The 18831-nt window shown below is 45.2% G+C and overlaps 1 protein-coding gene across 1 annotated transcript in view; it reads right to left on the minus strand.

Annotated features, from left to right (window-relative positions):
- TP63 (tumor protein p63) overlaps positions 1 to 18831 on the minus strand; it is a 100256-nt gene that overhangs the window by 34421 nt on the left and 47004 nt on the right. Inside the window, exon 5 of the mRNA XM_054282593.1 lies at positions 11757 to 12011. Coding sequence (XP_054138568.1) covers positions 11757 to 12011 — 255 coding nt within the window. The remainder of the gene's footprint in view (positions 1 to 11756; positions 12012 to 18831) is intronic.

An 18831-nucleotide genomic window follows, 5' to 3' on the forward strand; every position in this document is an offset into this window, starting at 1 on the left:
TTTCACCTAGTTTGCCTGAAGCCAAAACTCAAAGGTTATTTAATTTTTAATATTTTTTTTATTAACTCTAACATACCTACAGCTGTGCAAGCAAAACCCCATCTGGTTTTTCAAGGCACAAAGAGGTGAGCGACTAAGTTTAGATAAAAGTAACAAAGTTGGGGCAGTCATCTTTCTGCTCACCTCTGCAGGAGCCAACAGCAAATGTCAGGGGTGCAATAAAACAAAAAACCTGCTATATTTCAGAGAAGCCTGACATATTTCACTATCTTCCTAGGACAAGTCAGACATGAGCTCATACAGTGGCAGGTGAGTCAGTGACGAGTCAGACGAGCTCCTTAATTAAGCTTTAGGGGCAGATGATCCCTCGAAGGTGTAATCAGATTGGTATGGCCAGTAGAAAAAGGGGGGAAAAAAAAAAAAAATTTAAAAGGCTGAGTGAACTGCTACACCCTTGTTGAGCCATGCTGGAAAGGCTGAAGGCAGCAAAGCTGCTCTGAGACCCCAGCATACAGGAATATCTGGCCATCCTGCACCACCCCCAGCAGCCAGCACCTGCCTGCGTGCTCAGTTCTGTCCCTCCAGGGAGCAGAGAAATGCTGACTTCCCCAGCAAGCAGGTCACACTGGGGTCACACTGTGGACACAGAGCCATCCCAGGGGTCCAGTGTAAGGGGCACCCCAGGAGCTCCCCGCTCAGAGGCAAGGGTTGCCAACAGCTCTGACCTGTGTGGTGGAGAGAGAAGAGGTCACAAGGCAGTCATTCCCAATCACTAACAGAATCAATCTTGGCCAGGTGATTTATCAACATTTAACATGCTACCAAGCCATCTTCCTTAAGCCCCATGAATTCTGTGTTTCGGAAGCTTCTCTGAAATAAGCTGCAAAACACGCATCAGAATACCACTGCACTGAAACAAAATAACACCATTAAACAGATTGAGATCAGCAGGGTGACTAACAGCATCAGAGCATTTTTGTTTCTTGACACCAGACATGCAGCATGGAAATGGTTTTCTTCCAGCACGTGTCCCTGCAAATTCATCCTGGAACTCATCTCGCCCATGCAGCTGCTCCTGCTGTGCTGCAGCGCTCCCTCTGAGTGCCAGCAGCATCAGCACAACCCAGCTCTCCCCGTCTTTATCTTGCACAGATCAAGCTGCTGAAAAACAAGCCCAGAAAGACAGACTCCAACCTCAAGAGGCATGGCAAAGGAAATGGGCAAAAATGACTCAGAGAGGTCAGCACACAAAGGGAATGCCAAATAAAGGTCAAATTGATGAATTCCCTGTAGAAACTGATCAGTCCACATGCTTTGTCTTCATCAAACCGTACAGAACTAATGATAACACTTCTGAAGATTTTCCTAGGGCCACACCACTTTCTTTCTGAGTACCAATACCATAAGAGGTTTTAGTAGGATGTCTAGAAGGGCACAGACTCCCTGTTGTTGAAGTCATGTTTGCTCATATGCCTACAAGAACTCACCAAGTAGGGGTCTAAAAAAATGACTAAGAATGAGTTGTATGAGAGGTTTTCAGGAGAAGAGATGGGAGACAAGGAACTCATTGCAAAAGCAGCCACCACCCTGCTGATTAATGAAGAGGGATCATTCAGTGCTCAGACACTGGACAAACATCTCATGGGAAGACTCTCTCTCCCCCACCCATGGCAGTGCTGATGCTCAAATGCAGACAGAGCGGATGCACTGCCTGCCCTGCTGCTGGCTCTGCAAACACTCTTCAGGCTGGGCACCAAGCCCAGTGGCACTGCTCACATCCCTTCCCCATGGGAATCCCTTCCAGCCCTGCCTTTTAAGGGGGGGTCCAAGGAGCTCTGGGTGAAGGTCAGATAGCAAACCTGAACTCATTTTCTCCCACTGTAAGGTCAGGAGGGAGGCAGCTCCCAACCACAGCTCACACAGTTGAGCTAATGAGCCCTGACAAGTGGCAGGGTGAGTTTGTTAAGACTCAGCACCACAGCTAACACAGCACTGGTACAGCCCTGTGCTCTGCCTAGAGACAGGAACAGGCTTTCCCTCTATCCACAGCCCCCAAATGGCCTGTGTGTCAGGAACTCTCACACCTGGCAGGCCCAGTGCTGGTAAAGCTCAGTATCTCAAGCAGGGGAAGCAATAACCCCAGCAGCAAATTTTAGCCTGAAGACATGTTTCAGTTGCCTCAAAAGCTAGTCTGTAGAAAGACTCTGATGTCCTGTAAACAAAGCAAAATAAGAGACATGAAAGCTAAAGCTAGTGATAGGGCACACACAGCAAGCAGCAGTGTCCAGTTGACCCCCTCAGGCATCTCACATCAGGGGTCGAAGTGTTTTACGGCATGGGATCACAGTTCTGTATTTGAGGGTGGGTATGTGGAAAGGGGGAAGAGGGGGAGCAGAGGCAGAGGGAATGACTTGCACAATGTTACCCAGATCACATCTAAATCACAGGGCAGGAGTGGCTCCGAGGCTGGGCTGGGAGCCAAACACAGGCAGGGCTGCTCCTGAGCAGGGCACCTCCTCTCCAGGGCATCATCTCCTCTCCCCAAGAGCAGAGCGTGGTGCACCTCAGGGCACAACACATGCAGGGAGGAGAGCCCCAAGGCAGCATGGCCATCATGGCTAATGGGAAAAACAACAGGGCCACAAAATGTAGACCCAAGTCCTGTGTCATTTGTTTAGGAAAGCCAGGTCAGCCTTCAGGTGCTGTTTTCCTGTGTCCTCTAGCACATTTTTCACCTTTCCACAAAGCTGAATTCAGATGGACTTCAGCAGCTAACATGTATCAGCAGACCATAAAATACTGCTTCATATGAGACATGTAGTATTTTGCTCTGTTAAGAAAACTCTCACAGAACGTATTTAAAAAGAAATAAAACAATACAAATGAGGGAGAAGTAGCACTCTCCTCCTACAGCTCCACCAAGTTTTGTTCCAAAGTTTAAGTGTTATCTTGAACAACTGGAAATGGTAACTTTTTTATCAATACTCAGCTCTGTTTGCAAGAGGATCTAAGCTCTTACTTGGGCAGCTATCCTGCTGTGTTTACAATAACAAATCTGACACACCTGCACATAGCAAAACCTCATGAAAAGACTTCCATTGCATAATAAAGTTCATGCTCCTTCTATATAGAAGCCATCCCTACTCAGGACACTTCTTTTTAAAACAAAGTAGGAATTTCTTCACAGTATATGGCCTGTCAAGCACTGCAGCTAAACCCTCAGCACACAGAGCCTCATCAATGCAACACACAGAGAATTATTCTCACTTCAGCACACCTCCAAACTGCTGTGTGCTCTGTGCAGAGTTGGCAGGCACATAATATCTATGACAAATGTGGTATTTCAGCCAACCTAAAGAAAGGAATGATCATCTCCAAGGGCAGTCTTTGTCTACACAGTGAGCAATACCTCTTGCACCAGCCTCCCTGAAAAAATTTACCCAAAAGCAACTTATTCAACAGCCACTCAAATAGTTTCTGCACAACTATTTTTTTTTTTTGGTAGGGATGAAATATCTTCTAACAGTGCTCAGTTAGAAGTTTAGGTTATAGAGATCAATGGTATGGGGGAGACTGGCAACTTATTAGGAAACCCTCCTTGCCCTGGAACTGCTGCCTCCCTTCTGGGCCAGCAGCCGTGACCTTTGGAAAGGTAAGGAGGCAACTGTGCTGATGCCTCTCTCAGCTCTGCCAGGCTGCTTTGCATGCCTAGCACTTGTGAAATCCAGGAGAGCTCAGCAGCTTTTAACATGCCAGCCCAGAGGCAGTCCCTGTGTTCAATGCTACAAAACCAAAAAAAACCCCAAAAAACAAACAACAAAAACAATGACAAAAAAAAATATCCCAAAAAACCAAACAAACAAAGAAAAATCCACCAAAAAACCAAAGCATTAAAAAAAAAATCCACTCCATAAACTGCTGGTTGGGAAACTTTGGCACTTCTGGCACCTCAGTTTCCCTTCTCTAAAATGGCGACTCCACTCCTGATTTGCCTACCAAGCAAAGGTGTTTGCTGATTAGGGAAGTAATGTTTGTGCAGCACTTTGAAGATTTAAAGTACTACATTAATCCTACATGTTGTTCTTAGTAGAAGCCAATTTTTAACTAAGAGGAGGAAAAAAAAAAGAAAAGCTGATTTAAATAGTGACCCTCCCCTACTTCAAGATGTTCACTCATCTCCCAACATCAGCTATTCTTATCTGTAAATGTTTTTTTAACCCTTCCTTCTCACAGTTCTCAGAAACCACAAATCTCATTCAGCTTTTATTTGAAAAATGGCTTCTTTCCAGGCTGTGGCTGTTTCTTGTAAAGTTAATTCCTTTGGTAATACTGCTGGAGGCACATTGGTATGTTTGGTGTGTGTATGTACACTATATATTTTCCCCCTTTTCACACGGTGTTGTTTTTATATATGTGTAGTGAAAGATACCTAATCCAGGATTATGATTCTCTTTATTCGTTTCTCATGAAAGTAGGTGGGGCTTTTTTTGTGCAAGTTGCAATGATGAAAATTATGTTTAATTATGCTTTTTCCTCTCCACATAGACAAAAAAAGTCTCCTTAAAAACAAAAAAAGTTTCTTGCTCCTAATTTTTCCCCTCTGAGTTTTCCTTCAAAAATAGCTAAAACCTTAAAACTAAAATTATGAAGAAGAAAAAATTTATAATGCCAGCAAAACTAGAAATTGCTTGTACAAAACAGCAGAGGGATCTTCTGCCCCAGTGGGGGACACAGCCCCTCCCCATCCTCCATTCTAATGCCTCATGGTTTTTCACTTGCAGATCCCAGGAGTAGTAGGATCCCTGGAGTGAGCTCCAACTCATCTCCAGTTACAGTGGGAGGGAATCAGCCACAAACATTGCAACCAAGAAGCTAAATCCTAGTGGGGAGAGGAGGTCATTCACACCATCTGATGCTTTCTCCCAGCAGGACAGGCACGCTGGGTGCCCCAACACTGACTGTACACACTCAAAGCAGGAAAACCAAATTTTCAGTTCCCAGTGCCAGTTCAAGTACCAGTTCATACAGTAGGTAAATAACTTCCCTTCTCATTGCACAGGGTACAGACTCTCCCTCACAGCACAGTCCTGCACCACAGTTCAGCTCTATCACCATGGAGGGCACTGGTCAACAGCATAGAGCAAAACTCCTGCTCACACAGAGAGGCTACACTGCCTTAGTAGGATTTACAAAACAATCCGGGACATAAAAAAGCAGGAAAAAAAGCAAGACAGCTTACATCACAAGGCATTTTCTAGAAACTGCTTCAAAGGTCTGTACAGCTACTTGTAAGGAGTAACAGAAGATAACTGGTATAATGATAACATGACAAAGATATTATGGGGAAAAAACACAATTACAGTCTAATGGGAACCTAATGCACTGAGATCTCATTTTACTCAAGCATAAAAACCCAAACAGAAGCCAGCAGTCCCCTCCTGACTGGTTCTCACAGGTGAACTGGTTCTTCCCAGCTTTGTGAGCTTGAAAACACCTCCCTGCCGTGAGAAAGCCACCTCCTTCAAAGACAATAAGCCTGGCTCCTCTCTTTCCAGGTAGATGACCTAGGACAAGTTACTTATGCCTGAGCAGCCTTGGTGTTAGGCCCTGTAATGTCACACAGAGGGAAACACACCTCAGGAGCTCCTCAAGCAAGAAAACACAAATGCCACCTCTCCCTGCATGGTGACAAATGACACCTGCCCCGGGCCAAGAGCCCACACGTGCTGCAAGCAGCCTCTTGAGGCAGGCACAGCTGCTGAGAGCTTAAAGAAGCCACATCTGAGCCACTTCTCACCTGAGACAAGTGCCCAAGCACAGCAGCTCTGCTGATCTGCCGTGAAGGCGTCAGCTCCCAACACGGCCGATCCGCCATGAAGGCCTCGGCTCCCAACACTGCCGATCCGCCATGAAGGCCTCGGCTCCCAACACTGCCGATCCGCCGTGAAGGCCTCGGCTCCCAACACTGCCGATCCGCCGTGAAGGCCTCGGCTCCCAACACTGCCGATCCGCCGTGAAGGCCTCGGCTCCCAACACTGCCGATCCGCCGTGAAGGCCTCGGCTCCCAGCACTGCCGATCCGCCGTGAAGGCCTCAACTCCCAGCACTGCACCAAGCCTGCAGCGCCTGCATCCCAAACTGCAACCCGTTCTCTCATCTGCTGCCTTCTCCTTCCAGGTGGCTTCTTCCCCTTTGGATTGCACCATCTTTTCCCTTCCTCTCTGCCATAACAAGTGAGGCTATCACCAGTGAAGTAAACGTTGCTGGTGAACCTACTGGGCTGCAGACATTTACTCCCAGCGCGGCCCACGGGTGCCCAGTCTGTCTGTGCGGGGAGGGCTGCAAACCCCTGGACAAATGAATCTCACAAGGACCCTCCTCAACTGCCCTGTGCAAACAAGCACAGCCTACACCCCTGCTGACCAGGAGCCTCTGACAAGAGGCAAACCCAAAATCCTCTAACAAGGCCATGTTCAACCCCTCTCTCCCAACAGCTTTAAATACAACATTAAAGGTGAAACTGGAAAGCTCAAATGACACTGACCAACACTACCAAGCAATCACAAAGCTAAGATTCCACAGGAACACTCACACAGCGTTCAGGTATATTCACTGAGACAGTCACCAGCCTTTAAAAAAGGTTTTCATTTATGATACTGAGAGACAATCCACAGTCAGGACATACTGGACATGACCAAAGTTACTGAAATGATGCACTATTTGAACAAATTATTTAAGAGAACACTGAACACATAATTAGGAACTGTTGAGTCAAGGCAACGTACACCTCTAATTGCCCTCTCACTGCTTCAACTATGCTTATGCACAGTCTTCTAATTCATTTTATAGAGACTGGCAAAAAATATCCCAAATTTAACTATGTGGATCAGAACACAGAATGTATTTAAAATAAAAATGGAATGAGTCAATCTGAAATAGAAATACTGAGATAGCCCAGCCAAGGAATCTGTTCTCTCAACCACAAAAACCTGTTATTGCTTGTGTGGACTAATTTAAGTACATTCTTTTCAGCTTCCTTAAAATGCAGCTTTTCCAAATTCACTAACCCCAGCCAGCACAATCCACTTAGTTGCTTTCATGCATGTCACACACACTATTATCCAGCTTTGCTAGCAAAGAAAGTTTGAAATATGAGCATTTTCTGATGGTTGAAGGTACAGCTGAATTTACTGAGAACAGGAAAACCAGTGAGCCTGCCTGCAACATGGATTGCAGCTTTGGAGAGCTCCATGTTTCATAACAAACCCTGAAAGGACCAACCCAGCTCAGCTCCAACCTACTGCAGGGCATGAGAATAAACTGCTAAACTCAGGTATTGCCAACACCTAAATTATGCAAGTCTTGCAGGGCTTGGTGTCTTTCTTCAGCAGAATCAAAAATTTGCAAATAAATTTCAGTTTTCATTTAAAAACTTAAAGCAATTTCTGCCTTCTTGTGATTATCAGGAAAAGTTTTAAAATATTTAGCACATGCACCCTAAAGGCCCAAAAACCTGGGAGGGAATAAGAAGAACCTGTTTGTCTTTTAAAAAAGAGTCTCATGACTTATAAGGTGGTATCTTGCTTTTGGGGATGGGTGGATCAGATTCATTTTTTGATAGCTTGCATTTGGCAGTAATGTTAACTTTTACTTACCTTGACATACAACTCTAATTTTGACTTTCCTACTGCAATCATGCTTTCCCCCATTTAACAGGTTCTGCTAGTGGCAGGTGATTGCCAAATATTTTTTAGGGGGAAAAGGGAGTGCAGCTGTTTATTTATTTGAGCTCCAGGTGGGGAAGATCAGCATGCAACTTCCACAAAGCAAAAAAAAAAACTTCGGAGGTGGCACACTTTTGAAATGCCTTGTTTTCTTCTGCTGCAGAAACAGGAGGAGATACTGCAATGCATGGGCATATGGGAATTCTCCCACAATAAATGAGACACTATTCTGCTAAAGTTCTTAGTTCACCCAATTCAGAGGGCTTCTCCCTCAACCTCAAAAATCTACTCTCTGTCTCATCTTTACAAACAATCACTGCTTGTTCCTTTGCAGCATGGTTTTCAAGAAGGTTTTGTTGTATGAGGGGGCATGCAAGAAACTTTGTTCAGTTTAGACTATAAAGGTTTTTGTTTTCAAACACATCAATAGAGTTTAAATTGTTAAAGATTTTCCTTCTGAAAAGGCTGATTAACCTGCTTATATCCTTACTCACGTTCTGAGGTCATTAATTAAAAAAATAATCAAGGATCCTTATAAAGTCCTCTGCAATCCAATCTCAATTTGTCATCATTAATTAGATCAACATTGCATACAAATGAGACCTAACCTGATTAGACAGCATGTTTTACTGGAATTCCTACTGACAGTCATGAAAGACTTCAGAGAGAAAATCTGCAATATTTTCAAAGTGAACTGCTCATACATATGGAATCACCCTGTCACCTAGCATCAGCTAGTGTTTCTCTTTGTAATTTTTGGCCTTTTTTTCTTTCTCCCCCCCCCCCCCCCACTTTAATTAGGAGCCCATCACACCCCTGAGCAGAAAAGCTGTCACACTCATCTCCCTCCCAGCCTATAGTACACAAATACTGCTGATTTTGCAAAGGGTGTCCACTGTCCTAGGACAACAAACCTACCCCTTGGCAGAATCTGGAGAAGAAAAAACAATACCAAAAAGTGTTAAGAAAAAAATGATTCCAGGTCTGTTTCCAGAAACATAGCATTTAAATAACCACCAAGTACATTCTCTACTTTCCCCCACCTCCCACAGAAGTAACCTTGGGTTCTAAATGCACAAAGTGGCTTGGAAACCTGAAGCACCTTTACAGGTCTCCAATCATGCCATGAAAGCAGCTCTTGCTTTTTGGAGCAATAATCCATTCCTCTTACCCAGCTCACTGCCTTCACTCCCATGACCTAATCTGACATGACTCAGCCCAGAAGATCAGAGGAGCTCTGCTGCAGCACATTGTCAGCCAGGACAGCTGATCCTCTGCCAGGCACCCCCAACCCCTTCCCAGAAGGACAAGGTGGGTCAGACTGGCTCATCACCTCCACAAAAGGGGAAAGTGGAACACAATGGACTTCCTTACTCAATATTGTTATCTGGGGAACTGCAAGAGGGAAAATAGGGAAAAAAATAGAAAAACTAAACCAAACAAACTAAGAAACAAGGCTTTCAAGTTTTGGACTCTTATTAAGGGTGGGGCCATCAAGTAATTACACTTTTAATAGGTCACTGCAGTGGAAGAAACTCTTCCAGTTGGGTAAGTTCCTAATCCATCATTAAAAAAAGACGACAGGCATTAATCAAAGTGTATGAAGTCACATGGTGGGGGGAGCAACTCCAAGAACTTGCTCTTGCTGAGAGGATGGGGCAATCACTCCTGCTTTCATCAACATTTCATGCGTGTTTCCACACTTCTCAGGACGACAGTGGGAAGCAGAGCCTTCACGTCCTTCCCCACCCACCCCACTGATAAAGCTGTCGAACGCAGATTACCAACTGCTCAAGAGCTCATGTGAAATGAGTTGGTGGATTAATTAGCAGAAGGGCAGAGCTCTGAAGATGGATAGACGCTCCACTTCACAAGGTGTATTGATTGAAGGTCCCCAGCCAGCACCACAGGACTGTCATAATCCACTGTGAATGTACAGCTCACTGCCAGCTCCTGCACGAGCAGCTAAATCTGGGTCACTTGGCTCAGTGCAGGGACACCTGGACACACTCCCTCCTCCCTAATCAGACAGCTGTTTAAGAGCCCATTCCTTTAGTAAAATACATGGACTTGGACCTGAACAGACTTGCAACATGCATGGGGAATACACCTTCATCTGCTGGTCCACATCAGGGCAATGAAAAAGTAAGGAAGGCTAAATGAGCCTCTCCCCATGCTGCACACATCTGATGACTGCAGTCACCAAACAATAATTTAATTTCTTTTTCAAAGTCAGCATGTAATCTGAGCTTTGACCACTACCTAGATCCACATTGAAATTCAGCCCTCACTTCTACCCCAAAAACACCACTATCACAGAGGTGAAACATCTCATTTAAGCTTGCTAGTAGCTCTCTTACCTTCATCTCTGCTGGAGCAACCTACTACATACGTTCAAACCTCGTTTCAAAAGACTGCCTTTCGTAGTTGAAAGGACAGCATCAAACACTCTGGCTCCTTGCAGCTGCATTAGATAATTCTTTGTACCATACGTATCAAAAGAGAGCGTCTTTTCATATCTCCTTCAAAGGACCCTCTCCAGAACAGCTAGCAAAAATCCAAGCCAGTATTTTCTTGCCCTGACAAATGCAAAGTAGAACTGACCAGGAGTTTCCTTACCTAAAGGGATTGAAAATAAATATTGCTGTGTAGTGTAATAGGAGAAACAAGGACATAAAAAAAAGTGCTAAGTACAGCACAGCATCACTACCCAGGCTGATGAGTAAAAAAACGCAATTTCAACCTCACTTAGAAATACCTCACCCTTTTATGCATTAACAAATGAAAATCTGTTTGTGACTGGACCTATCACATTTTAACCTCACCTAACACGATTTTCTGAACAACATCATTAATGTCAGTTCTAGACAAATTTTACCAGAAAAGGCTTTTAAAATGTAAGGGACATAACCTTATAGTGATCTGTGGTTATATAGCATCTTTTTCCACATGAGAGCACAAGGGCTCTGCTGCTTTGCTGGCAGCAGTAGCTGGGAGGGTTTTTTTAGTTGCATTTGCAGCTAGATTGTATCTCAGATCAAAGCAGTTCCTCAGATTAAAAAGAAAAATAAAAAAGCCACACTATTTTAATGCTCTTAGCTTTCGGTAAAAAGTCTCTTTTTTTGCTTAAAAAAAAATTAATCCTTGCTTTTATTCAGATAGCATGGGGCAGGACATTATTCACTGCACCTTCTCCAAGTGTCAGCAGGAGAGGAAGGCAAATATTGAACATCTTTAAGACAGCAATATTATCCATTGTAAACATCTCTGCTCTAGAGCCCTAAGCCACAACAGCTGGGCTTTCAGCTCCAGCAGAGCTGTGTCCTGAGCTGTGAAGTATCTAGAGATTGAACAATCAAGCCAGCACCACCAAGGATCTAGAGCTGGGCTTCAGGCTTCAAGCTTCTGCCTTTTTTTTGTTAAGAAGAAAAGTGTTCTGAGAGCAAAGCGTTAAATAAAAAACCCAAAACACCAAACCAACAACAAAACAATCCCACTCCCTTCAACAAAACCCCAAACAACACACAGGGCTGACCCGAGATGGGGACACACTGGGGTTCCCATACCAGCTGCAAGAGGAGAAGGACACAGAAAATGACAGCCTCACAGTCCTGAGGGTGAGCAAGGAGCACCACCTCCACCCTGCTGGCACAGCCCTGCGTGCCAAACCTCACACAAACCCATGGATGTTGGGGAAAGCCAAGGGAAGCACTGAGGCAATGCTAATGCCCACCTCAGGTTTTACTCCAGTGCTCCTGCTAGGCCCAAAAAGGGAGCCACTCGTTCATCATGCGTGATCTCTACGTGACTGGTTTTTTGCAAGGCATTTTAGTCTCCTGGGATTTAGTGGTATTACTGAGGGTTAAATTCCCACCACACCCTCTCAGAGCAACCAAGATAAATGCCTCCCTTCTGTGTGACACATCACGCCCTGCAGAGCACCCGGGTCACTTTGTTCTTGCACAAGCCTGGGTATGTATTACACGATAAAGTCACTACGGGCAGGGGCACCAAAGGGATGCTGCGTCCTTACCGTCCATGTGGCTGACTTTGCTGTGCTGGACTGTTGAAATGATACATCGAAGCTGTGAGGTCCTGGGTAGTCTGTGTTGGAAGGGATGGCTGGCGAGGGAGAGAGGGCGTCAAAAGTGGAGCTGGGCTGGGCGTAGGGCGAGGGGGCCGTGACGCTGTTCTGCGCGTGCTCCGTGTTGTACGGGCTGGTGGAGGAAGAGCCATTCTGGATCTGCTGGTCCATGCTGTTCAGGAGCCCCAGGTTCGTGTACTGTGGCTGCAGGCAGAGAGATGCACAGGAGTGTTAGAGGAGTTGCATCAGCACGGGCTGGCCAGACGTGGCACAGCCTCAACCATGGAGGATGCACAGCATCATCTCAGCACCACTGCTCGTGTCACACCAGGAGGGAGATTTGCAAAGGATATCTCCCACTTGCCATTGGTGACTGAAACAGAAAGGAGCACAGCTCCTCAGTCACACACTGGATCAACAGCAGAGCTGGGAAAACAGCCTGTGCATAACCAGGTGGTGATTTGCAGGGCAGAAAGCCATCACAAAGAGGCAGGGTTGCTATGTCTAGCAACACAATCAGATCTTTTCAAAGGTACTGCTGAAACCTGACAAAAGTCAGCAGGTCCCCTATACAGTGCAACTTGTACAAGGCTACACCACCTTCAACAGTCTGATGCCCTACACAAAGGCAAAGGATCTGACCCCACTATACAGGTTGACATCAGGACCTCTAACTCAGGTGGTAACTGTGCTGAAATGTGACTCACTGGAAAATCAGTTAGGTGCCACTATCTGCACCTTGCACTCAACTCCCAGTGACCAGTCACAGAGGGTGGTGGAGAATTAAAGTTCTCATCAAGTAGAATGGAAACAGCATAGAAGGCTTCTTCTCTTAAGTATCAGTTGTACAGTTAAGTAGTAGTTAAGTGCTACTTAGCACTTGAAAAGCTTTCAAGTACAAACAATATATGAAACAATTAGAAGACATCAAAACTGCAAACCTCTAAGAATAGAGGACAGAAAGGGCAAAGGTTAGATTAAGAAGAGGTTAACAGAAAAAAACACATCTAACACCCTAAATTCAATGTGTAGCCATGGTCCCCCATATCAAAGAGAGGGGAACACAGTTTAGAGGAAGGTGAGAAGAATAAGAAAATCCTTTTAATGCCATCCTGTAATGTGACAGTAGATAACTTTTCAGGCTGGATAAAAGACTATGAGAAGAAAGGTGGAACTCGGCATGATAGAAGGTGACAAATTCCTAGACAACATGGAAAACCAGCAAATACAAAATTAATTTTCATGTTGTCTTAAAAGAGGAGCTGTGGAATAAGCAAACATCTTGAGCAGAATTTTGGCTTAAACACACAGTTATTCTTCATAAAGCACTTATGCTTCACAAAATCCACAAATAAACATGGATTTTTTTGCCATAAAAATGTCACAATATTAAAAACCTAAGTTCAAAAAGGCAGGAGACAACTTCTGCTTGAGAAAAATCCATCAAAACAAGTGTATCTGATTTAAAAATTCTGAACTACCAACCCCTGGAAGCTGGGAAAGTATTCTGGAGAAAGTTACACAACTGCCACACAGTTTTAATCCTCTGAAGGACTCGCCTTAGTGACAGGGCAGCAGGCAAGTGGGATTCGGTCAGATACACAGGGATGAGGCTGTGAACCCAGTGTGTGTCCCAAGGGCACTAACTGTGTCCATCTCAGGGCAAGCAGCATCACAAAGGTTTATGGTGCCTACTCCCAGCAGTTCTGGGCTCAGCCAAGAACATGCAGCAATAAAGGCACCTGGTTCTGCTGTTAGCTGCTGACACAGCAGAAGGAACTCTGGCTTTTTCTCTCATCCAAGGCTACAAGCAGCTCATGTCCCTCAACACCCTATAGCTCCAGTCCCACCCAGAGTGATCAAGCTCAGCCATCTGTCAGTATTTCAGCTACTCTGCTCACAACTTCCCTCATCTTTCCAACAGTTATTCCTCTTCTTATCAGCCACAAAGCAAGGCTCCCTGAGTCAGAGCACCAACCACAAGATCCATAACAAAAAGCTTTCTCAATACTGGGAAACCCAGTAGCCCTACTGAAGCTTTGAGTAGCACAACACTCCTCCAAAGACTTGAAAGGGAAGGGCACAACCTATCTGCTGAGCTCTCTTGGGAACTCTGGATAAGCCCTTTAACATCCAGCTTTACCAGTCACTTCAACCTTTCACAGAGGAAAAGAGGATGGTCCCTTTGCAAGGATGAAGTGTCTTCCACGTGAACAAAGACTTCACACTCTCAGCTGTACTTCCAGAATGGAAGTAGAGAAATTTAAACCACCCAATGCAGCTCTTCCTTAGGTTTTTGTTTCATTAGAACAAGCTAATATTTTATGGGGGTTTAATTAAACACTCGAGATAAGGCTGGTGCTCTGGGGTCTTCAGTGAGGCTCATGGGACCTTCCAGAGATGGATCAGCTCACAGGAGCTGTGCTGTGAAGGTCTGGTTGGGGGGAACAGCACAGAAAACTTCATTTTGGAAGCTGGGATAGGCTGCAGAGAGAAGGGAGAGCTGGTGAGCAGGTTCCCTCCCTCGCTCTGTCAGTAACTTGCTGTGTCCTTGGGCAAGGCACCTCTCCTCCCCCTCCACCCTCACCCTACTGCAGGCAGCAAGGTCTGCAGGGCAGGGATTGCTCCTCACCCTGTAAAAAGCCCTGCACTTAATGGGCCTCCTTTGTCTCAGGCCTGCAGGCAGCACAGTAATAAAAGCAATTACATATTGAGTCCTAATCCTGGGTGAACCAGTGACTCAGGTTAGTCATTTGCCCTCCTTGCCTCAGTTTCCCCCTCTGGAGCAGTGGATGTTATTAGTGCCCAGCACCCCTGTTAGATGGGAGAGCTGGTACTTAATTGGATTCAGAGCTAAACAGTTGATGGGGGAGAGAGCAATCCAGACTGGTTCTTCTTCTCCAAAAGGAGATTGCAGCTTTGGCAACACAGATGACAGTTATGTCTCATCTCCTGCAGGCTATTCACTCAACCAAGACCTATTTAACGGACTTTAGGTACACGTCTTCCCTCGAGGCTAATTCCATATGGAAAGAGCCAGAATTCTGATGTGCTATACCAGGAAGAGTCTTTTACCTTATCAATGATTTTACATTTAATCAAAAAACAACCTTCCTGCCTTCCTGCCCCAGAATATCCTAGTGAAACCTGAAGACTTCTCAAAAATATACAAGTATCATTCAATTGTTTCATTCCTCACGGAGATTATAATCAGACACACTCCCTAACCAGCAAATGATGAGAAGACAGCTGTGATGAAAACAGTCTCCTACACCAGCTCAGACACACAGACAGCAGAACAATAGTGTTTCAGCTTTCACTTAAAAACTATTTCTCTAATCCCAGGCCACTTAAGCTAATGGGGAAAGATGGCCAAACAAGCGGTCAGTGTTAACAAGACTGCACAGCCTGGAGATGCAGAAGGTGCTGCCTGGGATCCAATTAAACAAAAATAATAAAATAAGTGCCGTGCCCCATTAAAATATAAGATATCCTTCAGATATTCCAAGATCTTTTTCATTCCTTTCAGTCCAGGGACCATCTGTCTAAATGTTATCAGCGGAGCAGCCATTCCAGTGCATTTATACACTCACATGCCACAGCCGAATGCCGTGTCCCCATTTGCTCTTTAAATAACTATTAATCTCCTTGCACTTATCCTCATGCTGACACAAGCAGCTGTCGGACTCCCCTTCTGCTGCTCCGAGTCCCGCCAGCCTTTCACCTTCCCTGGCCCCTGTGTCCCCTCCCCAGGCAGGTGCTCCATCCCTGTGACAAAGCCACCAGGTTTGCACAGCCCGGCACTAAGCCCGGTCTCCCAGCTCTGCCCCAAGGCAGGCGCGGAGTTGTTTGCGCTCAAGGGGTCAACACCTGAACTGCCTGCAAGGTTTTGGAGGAATCTGATAAGGCTTGGGGAGGCACACGCCTTCTGACAACAGGACAATTAGAGGGGCAGCAGGCCCGGGGAAGGCACACGCAGGAATTCACCCCCCTGGCCCCTGGGGTGGGAGAACAAAGAGAGGCTGCAGACTGTCTGCAAGGTATTGCCACTCCGGAGGGGGCTGCAGGGCGTGTGTTTGCACACACACGGCTTCCTTTCACCAGTCACAGAAAGGAACACAACAGCATTTCACCCAGAAATTAATTCTTGGCAGGTTGGGAGCACAGAATTTAACACACGCTCATATTTTTCAGTCATTTTAAATGACTGAAATGTAGCCTGACCACCAATTCCTGATATAAAGAGAAAATTATTTGGTGGGAAAAAATGAATTTCATATAAAGCTGAAAGAATGGGTTATCTAATATTCAGTGCCTTTGTTTGCTATTTTGTTCCCTCCACCAAGTTTCTGAAACTATTAATATCACTGAACCATTATAAAAACCTTCAGGCAAGTCTAATAGCAAATAATTAGAGAGCTACAATTAGATCTCAGACCATGTATTTCGGAACATCATCTCAGAACGCATCTTGAACTATCAGTTTCGCTTCCTACATCCCATCAGCTTCACTTTCGGGTTCTCATGCTAACTCATGCTTGCGGGTTAGGAGAAACATGGCTCTGCAGGAGGGGTTGCTGAATTAAAACCAGACTGGAAAGCGTCGATGGTTTAAGCACGGTTGTGCTGCCGGGAGGGTGGATGTCCCCAGGGAGCACGGGGGAACAGCAGGGGACAGCAGAGCCAGCGGCACCGGGCGCTTGCCAGCAGAGGGCAATGCAAATGCTCCGGCACGGCACAGCCCGAGCAGGGGAAGATGCCCCAGCCCACCCAAACCCTTCTCTCGCCCTGCCCTGCAAGCAAGAACCCAGCCCTGGCTCTCCAGCCTAAAGCCCATTGTGTAAATTAATAAGGTTGTGAGAAAGATCTGCAAAAAGACCCTCCGTTGGAAAGGAAGTAACTAGTGCAAGTCATGAAAAGCTCTGAAGGGGACTTCCACGCCAAAAAATCCCCTAAAATACACAGCTCCAGCCATTAACTACCCACTTAGCAGCATTTCAGAGTTTTGAGGGTTTCCCTACTTGAGAAAATAGACAAAAAGTTACCATCTTCAGGTGTAGAACACCTAGATGCCTCCACCCCTATCAAAACCCTTCTCCCCAATACCAAAAGATCAAGCATTACCATACACACCTACTGACTGCATTTTAATTCTCACCACTGGGTCTATCTACACAGCTCAAGAACAGTGTCCAACTACCCAAAAGCCTTGGAAAACACCTGGTGCTTATTTTCCAAAGAAAGGAGGTGATGAAACAAATAAACTTCCTTAGTTATTACCAACGAGAAGATTTGCACAGCACTTAGGACATCCTGTGCTTTGTCCTTAACCACACCACAATGATGCACTAGGGCCAACTCTTGTAGGACTGGCAAGCAACTTACAGCAATACTGCAGTGCTGGTCCAGGGAAACATTCAGATTCCTGTTGGACAACAGCTACTTTAAAAGCAGCAGGATAAATGTTTCCTATCCAAATCAGATGACAGACACCTCAAATACATCCAGAAATATTCAAATCCACCTAAGTTTTCAAACCTTCCCAGCAAAGGATTTTAGTAGGTGGAAATAAGTCCCTTAAGCTCAACAGAAGGGCTTCTATCACAATTATTAACCAAGATATTGCTGACTGCCAGCTGCTGTGATGGCAGCGGATACAATACCCAATGTCAGCACTCTGCTTGTGCCATGGCAGAGCAGTGCCAAGAAATAAAGGGCTCCACCCATGGCCCTCAGCTAAGATCAGGGCTGAAGCAGAGACAGCTCACTCATCGCAATGAAAGCTGTGATTTGCTTTGCCTCTCCAGTCTGTTTTCTCACATAAAAAAACCTCAACCAAACAAAAAACCAACCAGAAAACAAATTAAAAAAAAAAAAAGAGGGAGACAAAGACTGAAAATTTTCAAACTCAGTTTGGACACTGCTCTGGTCCCCTTCAAGCAATGAGGGGAAGAAATGCACAGCTCATTTCAACACTGGCTTAGCCACACTCCCTCCAGCTCCAGTTCTAAAATGGAAATAAATCCTGTGGGTCTATTTTGCAGAGGCTTTTCTACAGAGCTACTGTGGAGCTGAGTACACCAAGCACTTAGAAACCCTCAGATAAAATGATAATGTGCACCATACACTCAATGTGAAAAGCAAGGGGACAAGTAACTTCGGTTGAACCAAAGATACCAACAGTTATCAAGATTGATTTGTTCTAGTATAGTGCCCAGAAACCTATCTGATTTGAGTAATCCCACTCTTGGGTCATTGCTTTTTCCAGGAAGAGAGGAGGCTATTTTCCATCCCAGTGGTACAACAAGTTCCCAGTGCAAAGGAGGGCATTGAATTAAAAGAAGCCCTGGAGTCAGTCACTCTGGAGAGCAGACCTGCTGCAGCACAACCTAACAGCCTCTCCTCAGCTCAATCCCACCTGTAAGCAGGGAGCACAAATATTTCTGCATATTTCCTCCTATACTATTAAGAAGGTAATCTATTAGAGATCTGCAGGGCTGTGCAATATGTACAACCACCATAACTTTAAGAAACTAAATTCAAGGCTAATAAAGAAAAAAATATTTTTCCAAGAAGAACAAAAACCAAAACCCCATGAGTGACACATACAATCCTTCTGCACAGGTATTTCATATTAAGTAGTTAGATAAACCTAGGAGTTGCCTGGACAGCTTCCAACACCACCTAAACACATAAGGAAAGCCTAAGGAAGACACTCCATTTCAATCAGCTGGGGAGGAGAAAAAAACAAACCAAGCCCAGCCCCCACAACTACTCTCTTCCCCTCAAAAAACCCACCATTAAATGACCAACTCAATCACACCACTATGTTTCAAGCTTAAAAACTTGACTGCTCTGCCCACTTTACCAGAGCATTCCTTCTGTCCCAGCCATCCCCAATAGCCCATTTGGTGAACAATACACCACAGAAGCTGAACAGGAGAAATCAGTGCACAGCAAATACACACAGAATCACACTTGAAAAACAATCTGGCTTGTACACTGGAGGAGGCAGAAGAGCCTG

Source organism: Melozone crissalis, unplaced genomic scaffold (assembly GCF_028551555.1).
Source record: "Melozone crissalis strain CALT ecotype California unplaced genomic scaffold, PUWL_Pcris_2 ptg000034l_1, whole genome shotgun sequence".
Lineage (NCBI taxonomy): Eukaryota > Metazoa > Chordata > Aves > Passeriformes > Passerellidae > Melozone > Melozone crissalis.